This window comes from Galendromus occidentalis, unplaced genomic scaffold, assembly GCF_000255335.2.
Source record: "Galendromus occidentalis unplaced genomic scaffold, Mocc_1.1 scf7180000077183, whole genome shotgun sequence".
NCBI lineage: Eukaryota > Metazoa > Arthropoda > Arachnida > Mesostigmata > Phytoseiidae > Galendromus > Galendromus occidentalis.
The window spans coordinates 301,716-317,378 of record NW_003805171.1 but is presented as its reverse complement, the minus strand read 5'-3'; the positions used below and the strand labels follow the sequence as shown (position 1 = coordinate 317,378).

General features: G+C 52.1%; 1 protein-coding gene across 1 annotated transcript; it reads left to right on the top strand.

Annotated features, from left to right (window-relative positions):
* Window positions 1–4,776: 4,776 nt before the first annotated feature.
* Window positions 4,777–10,959, top strand: LOC100898207 (uncharacterized). The gene is made up of 8 exons (XM_029110960.1): window positions 4,777–4,809; window positions 5,620–5,834; window positions 7,594–7,690; window positions 7,910–7,937; window positions 8,097–8,278; window positions 8,371–8,431; window positions 10,369–10,456; window positions 10,585–10,959. Exons 1-8 carry the CDS (start codon window positions 4,777–4,779, stop codon window positions 10,763–10,765), a joined length of 885 nt encoding a protein of 294 aa, XP_028966793.1. The 3' UTR covers window positions 10,766–10,959.
* The last annotated feature ends 4,704 nt before the right edge of the window (window positions 10,960–15,663 follow it).

Sequence of the window (15,663 nt, the reverse complement as noted above, 5' to 3'; positions counted from 1 at the left end):
TCTGCGATTGCGTCAGAATCAATCCTCCCCATCATATCATTCATATAACAGTCCTTGCGGAGGAGAGAGACGAAATGCGCGGACCATGACGACTTGGTATTCATCGTGAAGTGGGGAGTTTTTTTGTAAGGAACGAACCCAAACTTGGTGAGCAATTGCGTTAGATGCCTAGTGTCGATGGTTTAGAGAGACAATGACAGCAAGGATCGTCCAGCGGAGATGATCGATTTGAGGGAATAAACGAATCAGGTATCATACCAGTCGTGCTGCATTTCATTAGAATCTGTCATATTAAGACTGAAATCGGTCTATATAAGTGGAAGGTAGACCTCTAGCCGCGTTGTGAGGGAGCAAATGCGTATTTCAAAGCCAGATAATCGATCCTCAGACCCGGGTTCACACGGTTAGTCGTTTCGCACTCTCGCCGTATGATTGAGTGGGAAGCGGACGAGGGAATGGGGAAGGGGTTGGATTGTACGGATGAGCAGGCGGCAAGAATGACGCTTTGGGAGGGGGAGTTTCACAACAGGACACGAGGAAGGTACAGACAAGTGAACTGCACGGAGGGCTACGCAGGCGGTTCGGGGGGTGAAGGGTTGTTTCACTGAGAGCAAGGACAAGCGATTGAAGGGTGAATGATGACGACAGATGTGAATGGCGGCAGACCAAGAAGCCCACGGAGGGTGCCGTTTGAACGACTCCTCGAACAACCAAGGGCAGGTGTTAAAGCCCGTAAATACAGTAAAATGCATCGAAGTCGGGATGAGCGCATGACCTTCGGTCAATCTATCTCGCGGCGAATTCGCATTGACAGAATTGGTTCCGCCCTTGAAGCAAGGTCATGAACTTCTCATCGCGCTCTCGTGATTTCCGAAACGTGGTTCGGCGACTAAATGTATCTGGTCAGGGGAGAGCGAGCAGTCTGGATACATGGACCCTAACTGTGATCGTCGTGAATGATTTACGCAAACCGACGATGAGCGCTAGAGTCGGATATTATATCAAACGATGGCCTCATTGCGTCAAATGGTACTGCCGGGAGAATATCTACAGAGAAATATTTGTTTTGACGACTAAATGAGCTGTGTAAGCGAAGCCCCCTGCGCGAGCCATCCAAGCGCGTATTCGGTTTCGATGACGGGGGGAAATTCGGTGATGAAACTCTCCTCTCCCCCACGAGAGAACCATATGGTTGATGAATGCGGTAAGTTATTTCGGGACATCGGTTCGAGGCGGAGACAATAAAGATGAGAAGATTTCACGCATCTCCATAGTTGGGGTCTCCAATTACCTCATCATGCACACTGACTCGTCGAAATCATTCGCCTCGGAAGCTGAGACACGGGAACCTATCCTCCGAGCCGGAGCTCTCCCGTTCCGAGTCGACACCTACGAAGCCAAGCCCTGTCTCGGAAGCACAATCCTCTCGACTCCCGTCGTCATTATAATCCCCGTTTCAAAAAGTCGGGACTGGTTCCGGAATGCAAAGAATTTATCATCTGTATCAAAATCAGCTTCGGGATTCCGATATTGCGTAGAGTAGTAGCGTAGGGCGACGACTTCACTTTCCATTGGAGGGCTCGAAGGATACAGGGAACTGACTTGTTCTCACGATGCTTCCGTGATGAATGGCAGGAATTTACGAGGAACTGTCTGGGCACGTCGCGTGGAGTCAATCGACTGCAGTGTTAATATGGAGTGCGCCGTGCCGTGAACGCGATTGCATGTAGTCTCCGACAGGGTTGAGTGAGGTGAGTCCTCGCGAACATAGTTAACGAACCTTAGTTTGCAAGCTGGCTATAAAAACGCAGCTGCGGCAGGCAACTACAGCAACACGCGAAAATTCGGGACACTAATGAAAAATAACCTCCCGGGGCGTTCGCCTCGTCGAGTCGGAGACGCGCCATCAGCCCAGCGCTCTCGCCGCGAATGTTCCTCGTCCGCAGCCGAGAGGTCAATTTCCTAGGTTTTGGTGAGGCGGGGAGAAGTGCATCCCGAGTGAGGATTCCCGTCCTGGGAAGAAGAAGATTGGACCGACTTCGCCAGCGGAGAGCTATCTACAAACGACTTTTCTCCGCATCTAAATCCGATTGAGCGACTCGTACGCCGAAGTCCGCGTATAATCTTCTGCAACACGGAGCGGGACTTATCGTCGGGCTCTTTTGCATGGCGCGCCATGTCTCGCAATCGGTCGGTACTCTCCGTTCGGATCATTGTTATTACCGGCTATTTCTCCTTCCTATGATCAGTAATTCACAGCCTTGTCTTTCCATGCGAACAAAAACTCTTTACAACTTTGTTCTCGGCCGTCCGAGAAAGTTTGCTCCCATGCGCTCCCGAGTCTGTTTTTTCTTTGTTCACATCAGCGAGTTTTGTGAAACGTTCATCGCTCCGGAGGGATCTGCCGTGTGGGAGAGGAGAGACGGAATAACACGGACCCTCCACGGCGCAGACTGGGACTGATTTCCATACCTTTCCCTAGATCAAGCTCATCGGACATCGCGGTGCGATTGGGCGGATCGATGTATATTCATGCGTCAACCGAGCCAACGAGGTTCCGATCAGAGCCACGTTGACCATATCGAGCTCTACGACTTTTGATCTCCCCGTTCGTTGAGTACGATTTAGAGGCATGTAGAGCCCACTCCGATCGTACGTCTGTCATGGACGATCAGAGAAGATGGAGCTGCTTTCCTCGCTGTCGTTCCGAAATAATTGCTCTTTCTCACTCAGTTGTATTATGAAAGAGATACGTACAGAGCTCCCGGATGGAGCGTTCTTTCGTGCTGTCGGGGAATCAGTACTGTCGACGACCATCGGGCCTACATGGAGCAGCCGGCGGAGCTATCAATGTCGGCGGGGAATGAGGTGCTGAGCACGGACACCCAGAGCTGCTCATGAATCTTATTTCGATAAGGAACGGAGTCCGAATCGGATTCGTCAGAATTTCTAGAGGGACTCTGTCGATGCCGAACCTCGGGTGAGCCCCTTTATTGATTGCCAGCGTCAATCAGATGCACGACGAGCTACCTTCATGGAAACTACATTTTTCTCGCTCATCCACGTCAAATCAACAGATGCGTTGCCTCTTCGTCGCCGCTGTCTCATTAGCTTGCGAGCGAGCGGGATGCATTACCGTGTACCTGAGCCCACTTTGTCTCCGGCAAGGGTTCTATGGGCGAGGATCGTTCGCTCTCACTGTCGCTGCTGCTGCTTGCCGCATGGTCGCTCAACGGAAACGGAGGCCACAATAATAATGTGATGACTACGCCTAGCAAAACCGGTAAAAGCGAACCAATAAAGCGCTGCACATCCACTACATCAACGACAACCAGTCCCCCCGCGGGAGTCAACAGGATCGAAAAGCCAGCGCCCGTTCGGGCAGGCACTCGGTCAAACCTCGACTAAATTGAAACGGCCTTGAAAACACCTCCGATGACCTTGATTTCTCTTCGCGAGGCGCGAGGCGTCGCTTCAACGGGATTCGGTCACGCGATTCGAGGCATCGCCGAGATCGGGTGATGAGCATTTCGATTCGAGGTAGCAGCAAGCATCGAGATTCCAACATCCGGCAGACTGAGGACAAACTTCAATGGATTGGGTTAGGCTCAGTGTTACCCACGGAATCCGGACGGGTTTTCCTAACGAGTCTTCGGGCGTCCATCCCTGCTTCTCAGGCTCAGTTCTCGCAGTTCCTAATTCGTCTTCGTCTTGTTTTCCGTAGCGGCCGACCCTTCTGGCGAGCTCTATTTCGAGGGCTTGTTGAGGTTCACATCTCATCAGGATCTGACTGTCTCTTTCTCACTTACACACCTCGAATAGAGTGCGTCGATTCGTTTGTATTCCATGCGATGAGCTCCGCTTGTCGCTCTACCTCGCCGTCGACAAGGCCGGCAAGTCCTGTTGTCGAGAGATGATTGTCGCTCGACTGGATTGTTTCACCGTCGCTCCGTGCTCAGAGACTCCTTCTCCCCAGTTCACTCGGCCATCGACTACGAAGACGAATGGACACCCTGGTTCTTGAGAGCAAATTATCATTGAATATCACCGGTCCCCGGAACTCACGCGCCTCCTGGCGTTGCGATTGGCAGGAAAACGGATACGCAGGCGCGCGTCCAGCTGACGGCGAAAGAAAGAGCTAGGCGTCCGTGACGGGAACGACGACTTGAGTCGTTCACCCTCCAAGGAGGCCTGCAGCGTTTGCTGCAGATGTATCCTAAAGCTCGGCTCCGTAAATTCAGACATACATACGTACGTATGTGTGTTTATGACGGGTTGTAAACCTTTTATTGTACGATTCATGCAACAAGAGAATTCGGTGCGCATATGAATCCGCGAAGGCATTCGCAGTCTGCGCACGGAAATAACCCGGAGACTCCCTCGACGCGAAAGGTTCCGAGCGCGAATGCCACATGACTATCAAAATCGAATAAAAGCCTACTCAGCTCTGAATACCAACCAAACTAATAAGCCGTGGTCCATATTGCGACATCTATAGCGGAACGAAAAAAGCGTGGAGCAACTCCAGGTGTGACAGACGTGGTCTCCGAGGCAACGACAGCCCGGCCCCGCTGCCTCCGTCCGGTACCGCTCCGATGCGTATGTTGCCCGCTGACGTCGAGTCCCGCATGAAAGACTCTCAGGCCGTAGGCGGGCGCGGACGCGGCATTCGTGCTGGAGACCTCAAAGTCTTCGTGGCTTCTAGCGAGTAAATATTCTCGTTATCTTCCATCAGGAATTTGATGCGATTTCGCCTGGACCTCAACTGAACGCACCATGTACGCTCGCGACGGCGGGCTCCTCCGAGAGGTGAGTGGACACGTTTTAGAAATATATCGCCGATCACGGAGACTTCCAAGAAGCGATAACCGTATCGATCGCTGATCCAGTCACGGCATCTTGAGTGCGAGCCCCATCGAAAAAGTTCCCCGTCAGTCTGACTGTCCCCTGCTGAAGTCCCTATTCCAGCAGACGTACACATATGGGTATTTAAATATTTATCGGGGGGTAATCTGGAGAGGCATGGCTCGTCGCTTAGCTCAGAGAGCGGCCGCTCCGACGAGTGAGCACGTCACCGTTGATACAAGAGTGTTCCGATGGCTCGGTGAGAGTTCTTCAGGATCAACTCGGGGTGCAAGCCATGAACTCCGTGTCGAGTATCGGGCATGGGGCATACATGATACATTCAGGGGATTTATTCCTCGCTGTCATCTTCCGCGCACCATGTCCTGGCCCACTCGGAGAAGGCGGTATGAGCAGTGATCCTTTTTGCCATTCGTTTGTCTGTTCGTTTGCCCCCCCCCCTTCCCCCGGATCGTTCTCGAGGGGAGTCCCTAGGGACTCTTCCCGGAGGAAGGAACGGAAAACAGACAAGCTTTCGGATTGGGATGCAGTCTCGAATAAAAACGACAAGACATGTTCTCATAAGTGTATCATAGCAACACGCGAGATGCTCCCTTTCGTAGTCCCCTAGGTGCATTCAAGACGTTTCCGCTGTCTGTCCTCCATGGAGCGTTCCTTTCTGAGAATCCAGAAGAGCTCACGCGAGCTTGGAATCACGAAGCTGTCGATAACAGCGTTCCGAAGCCCGATGATCAACTTGGTCTTTTTTCTTTGCAGGTGCGGCGCACTGTACTTTGTGAAGCATTCGTGCGCAATGTACTCTGTTTGTGTGTTCTCTCCGCTTTTGTTTTCTCCATGGTGCTGGGGGACGGCTTCATAATGACAGCCGGCGTGTTCAAAAAAGATAAGAAAACTGGCAGAGTCCCTAACCGAGGCTTCGTCATCGACTGTCTCAGCAAATGTGAGAAAGCGGAAAACTGCCACTGCGTACGGTAAGCCGTGTTGTCCCTGAAGAATACTTGTGCGACTCTGTGTGGCAGTCGTCAAATATGTGACCCGGCCGTTGCGTCGGTCGAGCGTGGCATTATGCGATACCGATGGAAGATCTTCATATGTAAATTCCTTCGTATTATGTAGATGTCGTGTCGGGGGATATTCACGGCGATATGTTTCATTCACGTTTCCCAAGCTATGGATTCGGGTAGCTCCGCCAGATCGGACAACCCGCTTGGACTCGTATCGAGATCTTGGGTCAATATTCTCATGCGAGCACTGGGCAGCAAAGCTCTCTGTCCCGAACTTGATTCCCCAACTGCCGCAGAACTAGCATTGTCCGCCAGCTCTCTCCCGGACATATCAAATCATGACGCGCGGAAGAATTATTGTTTCCCACTATCACGATCGGGTTTAATTTGTTTGAAGAATCGGACGTGGCGAATAGGTGCATCTGCCGATGACCGTCACCCCATTAACCGCCGCGCGCCGCCTCGGCGGAGGCGGGACCCGTTAAGGGAATGAGCGACGTTGCGGTCATGCGTTTCATTCGAATCACCGGGGAGCACTTGATGCTCGAGTCTATGTAAGTCACTCAGTAGCAGATCGTGATATTCTTCAAGGCCCTCGACTCCACTTCGGAACACCGACATCCTGTCGACTGACCCTCTAACTCCCACGTGGTCGAGAACATTCGTCTGGGGGTACGAAATGGATTAGAATATGAGAGTAAGATCCGCGTATCGATGGAGCGATGAATGTGGTCACAGAACGTACTTTGAAATCGCTCAACGGCCGTCATGCCTAGCATGAACATTGCATCGAGCTGTCACTGGTGCACTCAGCTCGCGCGGAGTTTGGTGACCTCTCTCACCGTCCCTGCCCACCTTTAGAGTTCTCAATCGGACTGCGAGAGCGAATCGAATTCGATTCGCAGACCTCGTTCGAGCTTTACGGCATCGACCACGCAGATCAAATGAGGTTTCTGAGCAAATTACGAAAGTCGAATCCTCAGGGAGATTTCGCCTTCAGGCTGTAGACCAACTTCACTACCCACACAGGGTCGAGTCGAAAGCCGATGATGAGAGTTCTGTTTTTCCGAGGGGGCTTCACGCGGGCAGCGTGTTCTAGCGGAAATCGCTCGCGGTCGAAAGATTTTTTCGCTTCGGACTACGTCTTTCAACGCTCTCTCCTTCCTCTCAGTAGCACGGAGCTCGAGCCCTTGCCCTGATTTCGAGGAGGCTCGCCGATCCTAATCCTGGCGGAGGAGGGAAGTCTTTAGTTTTTTGAGGAGCTCCCTTGCCCTTCCTCACCCTTGAGCGGGCTCAGAATTTCGGAGGTCCTCCCGATGTCCCAATCGGTGACCCCAGTCTGAATCAGCTCTCCGCAATCCTGTCTCAGACAACATGACAATTAGTGGATCGAAAACAAGTCGATAGCGGAACTCTGCGCATTTTCCCTTCTCGTGATCGGTCTCAGAAGCTCGGCTCTCCGGCCTTAGCGCGAAATCCCTCGGTAGACCCGGCAGCTGCCTTACGGGGATGTGCACAGAGGCATCGCGGTGGCCGAAGATGACATCGGATTACGAAGACTTTCCTGAGATTTCGGTGACCCTCATCGCACGACTGCAGCGGCCGACTCGGGCTTCTCCATACTCGGGCCTCTTCAGAGAGCGAAGCGAATGCAATAATTATGATTGCCTCATGCAAACAGATGAAATACTCGCCCTGAAATTAAGATCGTAATCGATTTTTGCAGTATGTCGAACCGAAAAGAGAAGCAGGTCTGCGATCTGATGAATCCGTTCCCCTATGGGAAGCCACTTCCACCGAAAGGCTATGTCTACTTCGCCTCCGTGAGTTTCAGACAGAGAAAAAGATTCAATACATTCAGCGATGGTTCCGGGGGCTGGGGCTCCGCGAAGGTCTCGATTTATTTTCTGAGACGAATAATACATGAATGTCCCTAGTGATGAGCCTTCACTGCGGTAGCGTACGATCAGAGCGTGTGACCCCTCCCATGGCTGTCTCTTGCTTCAATCCACTCCCGAAATAATTCCCGTCATCTTTTCCAGAACAAATACTACGAGACCGTCTACAATGGTGGGTTGGGTTGGCCGAATGAAAAATATATATTTTTCGGAACTTCTGAAAGATATTCATACGAACATCTGATACATGCCGTCGGAGGATCCGGGAACGGCTGATCGCGATTCGTTCCCTTACGAGCGTCTCTCTTGCATTGGTTATCCGTGATTTTAGTGAGTTCACCAAACTACGCTCTGCGGAAGAAAGCAAGTCAAAGCTCCGTGTACGAGTTGTATGGGATCCATTATACGCCAGAGAAAGCTGTCGATGGATCTCATAACACAGATGGTCTGAAACCTCCGTATTTCGCTCATACACAGGATTCGATGTGGGCGGAACTCAATCCTTGGTGGCAGGCGAGTTGGACACGATATCGACCCAGCTGCTCTTCATCTTCGCTCATTATTCAAGAATCTATACTTAAAACTCGCTCCCTAATTTATCACAGGTCGACCTGAACCAGGACGTGACTGTGATGGGCATCAGGATCCGCAATCGAAAGGAATGGGGTGAGTCTCGAACCTCGGGCTCAGTCGTTGGATGGGCATGGCGGTCAGTTCGATCCATTGGCAACTTTTTTTATCTGTCCCACGCGGGAAATGACCAGCAGAAACATCAGGACATGCTTCCGGAGGTCTCGCCTAGGCTCGACTCTGGCCTCACCTGCTTTCCACGCTCCCCTTCCCCGGGAGCCTCGAATTCGAGCGTCACATTTGTCAACGTCCTGAAGAGAAGCTGACCATGAAATACATCCTGCGTCGCTGGATGCCTGTCAGGAACTCTGCGAGAGAGCCTGTCAGTTTTCAGCAGGAACAATGTCGCGCGCAGGATTGGTCTCATTGAATTTGTACGCCACGATTCTCCTCAGAGCCCGAATACACGAATACACGAGAGTCCGAGCGATAAGTGCTTGACGGACGCTGGGACGCCGGCGTCGTCTCGCCGCTCGTCTCGGGATCAATCCGCTTCTGTGAGCCTCGGTCCGCAGCGAGTCGAGGGTTTGGAAAATTCCGTTGGAGTCCTCGTTGTTGATACAGACTGGATGGTTCCAAACTGGAAGCTTTCGTTGGAACGTCTGTCGCTGTATTTCCGTTCTCTCTCGGAATGAGCGAGAGAACGCCCGCTCCCTCATCGATGCGCGACGAGAGCCCTTCCTCGCAGTTCTTCTCCCGCGGTGAACTATATCCGGAAACCCCCGCAAACAATGATTCGATCGACCCGAACAAGCGGTATTTACTTTTGGCAGAGGGCCGACAGCGGATCGTCAGCCGCTGATCTGGTCATCAAGCCTCGCTGTCGTGAACACTCGACGGAGACGCCGATTCCGAGAGATCAGATGTCATCATGCGCCACGATGATCGCCGAGGAGTAACTACTCGACTTGGGTTAAGGGAAAAGACGGGTAAGAGGAAGACTCGGTCGAGCCGACGGAGAAAGAGAGACGGCTCGGGAGAGACACCGAACAGGAGGTCCGATCCCAAAGATTAGGAGGACGCGGCGACGAGGAAAAGCTCTGGTCAGCAGATTTTTCTCTTGTTCATTCCGGTGGAAGGGCAGCGCGTAATTGAATATCATCTTGTAGTGGGACCCCTAGCGTTAGGAAAGAGTGGAAAGAACCAATCATGAGCTATACATAGCGTACTCGGGGGGAGGGGGGAGAGACGCTTGCTTATCGTCCGCAGTCCCTCGGCAGCGGGAGCTTTCTATCCGCTTTGTGATGCCTCAGCTGACTCGAGAGTGAACAGACAAGGAATCTCCTTCTCGAACCGATTTCACATTATCTTCGTTCTACATCGAAAAAAGTCGTTATCTCAGGAGTCCTGAATCTTCTTTCGGGAAGTACGACGAGCCTCATCCCCGAGCTCCGACTGGTCGAGTTCTGACCATGGTACGGGACCATGTTCCCTTTTCCTATTTGAAATTGATTGGAGATGTTCTCATGGGAAAACGATCAGGATTCGGGTTGCCTCGCCGCGAGTAATGGGCTCGAGCGAGGCTGCTGTTTTAGGTCTCCGTTCAGCTTGGGCCAGCCCCAGAACTCACTGAGCTCATGCGTCGTACACCTTGCTTCTTGTTTCAACATTTGTTCAGAGCCGGGCGGCTTTTGGGTGGAGCTCCGGCATCGTTCGCGAGGCTTGCCGATGCCGAGATATTTTTAGTTCCAGTGTTGGGCTCGTTGGCATTGCAATCCATGACGTCGATCCAGTTTTAATTAAGCTCTGGAATCGAACGTGGTTTGGAAGCGCTTGTCGGACAAGTGTGGAGCGTGGACAAAAGATCGGTCGTCGAGAAAATCCCGCTTCGATGAGGGATGGGAAGACTTAACGAAATCTGATTGTGTATCAATGGGGGCGTCCCTCGCTATCGCCCTATTTCCGGAACACTGATCGGAGCCTTGACCGAAGGCCGTGCTCTGCTGGAACTCAAAATAGCCTCTGAACTGTAGGTGATCGTTTGCATGACTTCGACATTCGGGTTGGTCCCGTTCCAATCACAACTGATTACGATGATGTTCACTTCAAACAGAACACCAGGTGAGTGCTACGCTCATGGTGCAAACAGTCCGGATTCCCGGAAAGCCCTGCTCAGATCCAGGGATCGTGGTGTATGTTGAGAATCGTGCGGTCGGGATTCACGGTGTCACTAACTTCTATCCCCACAGGTGCTACTACAACGACAAGGGTGGAGTTCAAGACGAGGAACTGCGGCCTTTCCTCTGCAAGCCTTGTCCCATTCGCGGACGATACGTCTCCATCCAAATCACACAGAATTGTACCGATTGTAGGGAGCCGCTCAAGAACGTCCTGCAATTGGCCGAAGTCGAAGTCCTCGGGGTGCCATAGGCGCCTGGCTGAGAGATTGAGCACGCGCTGCCGTCCGAGAGTCCGTCGATCTGGAGCACCAGAGCGGAGAGACAATTCCTGGAGAATTCTGATTGTCGTAAATTCTCTCAAAATTTTGGAGGTCCGCCCCGGAGTCGGTCGACCAAACTGCTCGGGCAGCGCGATGCCTGAAATGAGTCCACGGAAACCGGTCTCAGCAAATTCTATGGTCTGAGAGACTCTCGTAACGATCGACACGTGCTCATTCGAGTAGGCGTTGGACCCTAAAGTCAATTTGTACATACGAATCTGCTATGCGTTGTCAGAGGACCCGTCCACGATAAGGGATTAAGAACTTGTTATAGAGGAGCTGAATAATCACGGCGCCGAATCTCAATCGGAGCAACCCCCGAAATAGAAGAAGTTGCATGCACTTGTGTATTCGTTCCTTTCCTATCGATAGACGCTTTTTTGTGCGTCCGCCGCTCTACCGGTGAGTAGTTCCCACAGGATGCCCATCGAGACAAGCGCTCCGGAAAGAAACCCGAGTCACGGACAGACTCGGCGAAGTGAATGAGATCAAATGGATGTTCCCGGGCGCTCGATCGGAATGAAGCCATACGATGGTCCCGAGAGGATCGGAATACGATGGCTTCAATGCGATGTCGTCGCCGGCTGTAGCCTCTATTTCGTTCAGCCGGCAAGCTTCCGATGAACGAACCCAGATAGGGGGGAAATCGAGAATTATGAAACCCCACCAATTCTGATTCGAACCGCTCTGACCTTAATATCGTTCGCATCCCACGCGTCCATTCCGACGATTAGGTAAGATGAGACATCGGCGACTCCTCGCTTACTCGGCTTACCTCTCAGTCAGAAAAATAAGTTGGAGCTATTTTCAGCTCGACGACGGCGAGTAGCCTCGGAAATTGTCAACAAGGACTTGAATGAAGGCTGTCGCCGATGTATGAGCTGCTTTCTTCCGGTAGGAAGAATAATTTTGTTTCTGGGTGGACATCGAGACCGGTCCGACGGGTCAGTCGGCACGGAGGTTGAGCCAGCGAACCACTCAGCTGGAGAATAGAAGAGGGCATCCAATGGACCGGACCATACAAGGAGAGCGGAACCAATATTGTTCGCCTACAACCCTTGGCTGCACAAAAGTGTTTGGAGACGCGCTGCATACTGTATTAGGAGCTCGTATATATGCATTGGATAAGCGGTAGTCCGGGGAAGCTGTCTAAAACAACCTCACGACGCTCTTATCGCCTCGGGCATCCTCATCACTTCCCGGTCGGAGGGGGGCCGTGGAAGGGGTTGTGTACATACGGCGCGGCGGTCGAACGATGCTGAGAATCGTCTAGGGCGAAGCTTGTCATCGAGGCGCTCAAAAATACCTACTGTCCTCAGCAGCCGCTCCGGAAATTCTTGTGTGCTTCCTCAAGAACTCTCAGGGAGGTAGGCGAGCCCGTGCAGGCCCCGAACGGTTTTCCATTCAAGTCTCATTCCACTCCATTTAGAGACCAGGTCTCCTCGTCGGAGCGGTCATCCCTAAGTAAATACATATGTATCATTGGCTCGGAGGGTCAGAGGTGCGGGGATGAATCAGTCGGCGACGCGCCCGTGTCACTTGGGGGCAAATGCTTATCCTCAAATGTTCTATCCCCGGTGCTGAAATATACATATATATTAGGAAGGGAGGAGCGGGTAATTTGTCCGAAAACGTCCCAACGAAATTCTATATGGCCTCGAGAGAAACTGGTCACGCTACTGCCGCTGTGAAATCTAGAGTGTCAAGAGGGGAACCGCGTCGAGGGACACTTTTTTGAAAATCCTCCTGGGATTCCCCATTTCTCGAGAATGAACGTTTAGTATGAAATCTTCCGCCGCTACAATTTTTTCTCCATGTTTCCGGTATTCTGAGCTATGCAGATCCGTCTGGAGAGCGCATCCGGGCTTGCCAGCTCAACGAAGTCTGATCAGCATGGCTCGTCGTATAAAGATGAATTCCCTATCTCTTGTTCGGGATCTGGATGTGGATCATTCTCGCATCGCTTGTTCTGAAACCCCCTCCCGTCGCTCAGCCGATTGGACGATTGGTCCACTGTAAAATCAAAAAACGTACGAGCCATGACCCGCAAATCGGAGACCCCGTAGAATCCGACCCCCTCTGCGACTTGCTTTTCCCTTGTCCGAAGCCTCTAGCGCAGACTCCACAAATGAGTTTTTCGAGCTAATCGAGCTACGCGAGCTGCAACGACGGGAAAGTCCTGTGCTTCTGGATTCCCTATGAGTCATGAGGGAAAGAACCTCCCCCCCTCCCTGTCCGCTCTCCGGTAATGCTGCTGCCTGAAAGTCCAATACGAAGAGAGACCATCTGGCATCGAGTATTCGGAGCTCTCATGATTCTCAGAAGTAGGGAGGCTGGCTCGAAAAGCCCACGCATCGGAAGCTGCTTCCGGTCGCTGGATTGAATTATGAGCGCAGGGAAACACGGATCAGTGTCCGTTTTTCGTTTTCTCTTCGATGTGAGCCTGACGATGGAAGGGATTCCAGCACCAAAGGGGAAAGAAACAAGAACTCCAAAATTCTTGAATCAGAAGAAGTGAACATTCCAAGCGCCTGATTTGCTGTGTACTTCCAGCTAGCCGAATGAGAGATTACCTGATGAGAATGATGATTCCCCTGATCGAATCGTTCATTCGTTGAGTTATATAGAGGGAGAGTTTATCGTAGGTGTTCGGTCACTCTTTCTGGTGACTGTATTGTGTGCCACTGACGTTGAATCCGCGTACGTCTTCATCCCCCAAGGCAGCAAAACCTTGGGACAAGTTTCTGATGATGAGGCCGACACCCATATTGTCGTTTCTTCGAGCGTGTAATTTTCCGCCTATGGAATGGGACATCGGATGAGATGTCGGCCGTGAGCTCCCGACGGGCATGAACTACGTCCGCCGGCGCGGTGGTGCAGTGATCGTCGATACGCGTCTTGGAAAGCTCCGGTTCACATGCGAACGATTCCTATTCGGCGAACGACGAGCTGGTCAGGGGCTATCAGAAAAGTCAGCGGAGGAGGAAGAATGCTCGGACATGCTTTCGCAATAATGGATTCGTTCCTGCTGCGTCCGGATCTATCGTGTTCGGTGGCTAACCTCGAGCGGAGACGTGAGCAGCTGATGTGACCGGCGAGAGGAGCGTTTCGGTGGAGGGGCATTGTGCCTTGGGCCTTAGTTTCGAACCCGTGTCGGGCAGCGATCAACTGAAAGGAAATACGCTCTGGTGTGAATCGCTCTCCTTAAGTGAATTAGGGCGGTTTTTGAGCGGAGCTGACGAGACATGAATCACCCGAATAATTCAAGTCCGTTGGCCCACAAAGCGAGGTAGATAGAACGGATGCGTTCGCCTCAAGCTCCTTGTCGAGGTCCCTCCGACTTGATCGAATCTTTCTTCGGTGACGAGTCTTCAATCGAGCCTCTAGCCGGATCGCTCTTCCAGACAGTCGAAAAACTCGAATACATGATCGTGAATGGAGCGTTTTCCCCAGGGAATAAATTTCCATAACTTTCGGGTTCACGCGCTCCTGCGTTCATTGCCCGGGGAAGCTCAAGAATCCAACTCAGAATTCGCCCCACCTAGAAACACTCGGCGAAACTAGACAGAATCCATCCCATTCGGCATTTTGAGACATTCTCCGACTTCGAAATAAGTAATTCCGGCTCCGACGTCGATATAACCTCAGCTTTACCCGCGGTGAGGAATCTCGGAATTCTTCCGAGAATCGCGAAACTCATCAGATGTTCACGGGGATCCAGATTCACTCATCCAGTCACGTTGACGGGAGTTGGTTTGCCAGATCAGCCAGAGTCTTGAACGGAAAGATTTACCTTGTTCTCTGGTCTGGGTGGAAAGCGATTTTCTCCCATGTAATTGATAAGCTCTTCAATTAACGACGTCCAAGAACAGACATAATCCATTTGCTCCGAAGAGCTCCGTGGAGGGAAGTCGAGGCGAAGCCTTGCCAAGGTTAATGGTGCAAAAAGTTACAATCGGATGAAAGAACGCGCACAAGTCCACTCGGTACGAGTCCGCGGCAAGCGACGGGAGAAGGCAACCACACGGTCGTCTTCCGAATCTCCAGAGCAGCAGTTTTCCGTGCTGAGCATCGAGTCTCCAGTAAATCCATTTAGGTGTTAGTCCGTCGCTCGTTAGCCGGCTAAAAACTAATCGCATTTAGCTCCGAAAAGGCGACCAGGATCAAATTGAATTTCTCTCACAGCCTCCACTAGCGTTTGCGTTGCCCACATCCTTCAACTCAGTTCTATGTCCTGGAACCCGTTCGTCATACGCATGCATCTTCGTCACTTTCTGGAACATTTCGTCGATCGTGTCGCTAACTCCTCCTGAGCGGAGACCCGTGGGAGAATCCGAAAAATATCATGTTGACTAGTATGGGCATCCCGCGCCTCTACGGTCCGACCATTCCACCGTCCGGTGGTCGAACGGATCGACGCCGAATGCGCGCTTTCTACATCCGACTTTCCGTTTTTGGTTTCGATTCAAGTGTGAAAATCACCCATTTTCCCTCGGCTCGTTTCGTCTTGACGACAGTGGGAGGAGAAGGGAAATGAAAAAGAAGAGGATCATCATCAGCGACGTTGTCAGCATTCGTTCGAGCCAACGCGCAATATGGCGGAACCCGGTACGACGGAATCCGGAATCCACTGCGACAGCGCCGCGGCAAAGGTCAGATTCAAACGGAAGGCGACGTCTAGTCGCCTATGGTATCGCCAGTGGAGGGAACCGGGTGAGCTGACCGGATCGAGGGGGCCATCAGATCCCCAGCTCCGAAGGGGAACGCCGCAAGCTTAAAAAGCTCAGTTCGGTAACTCTCGCGGCTGCTGCGAGAGATAAATCGTTCT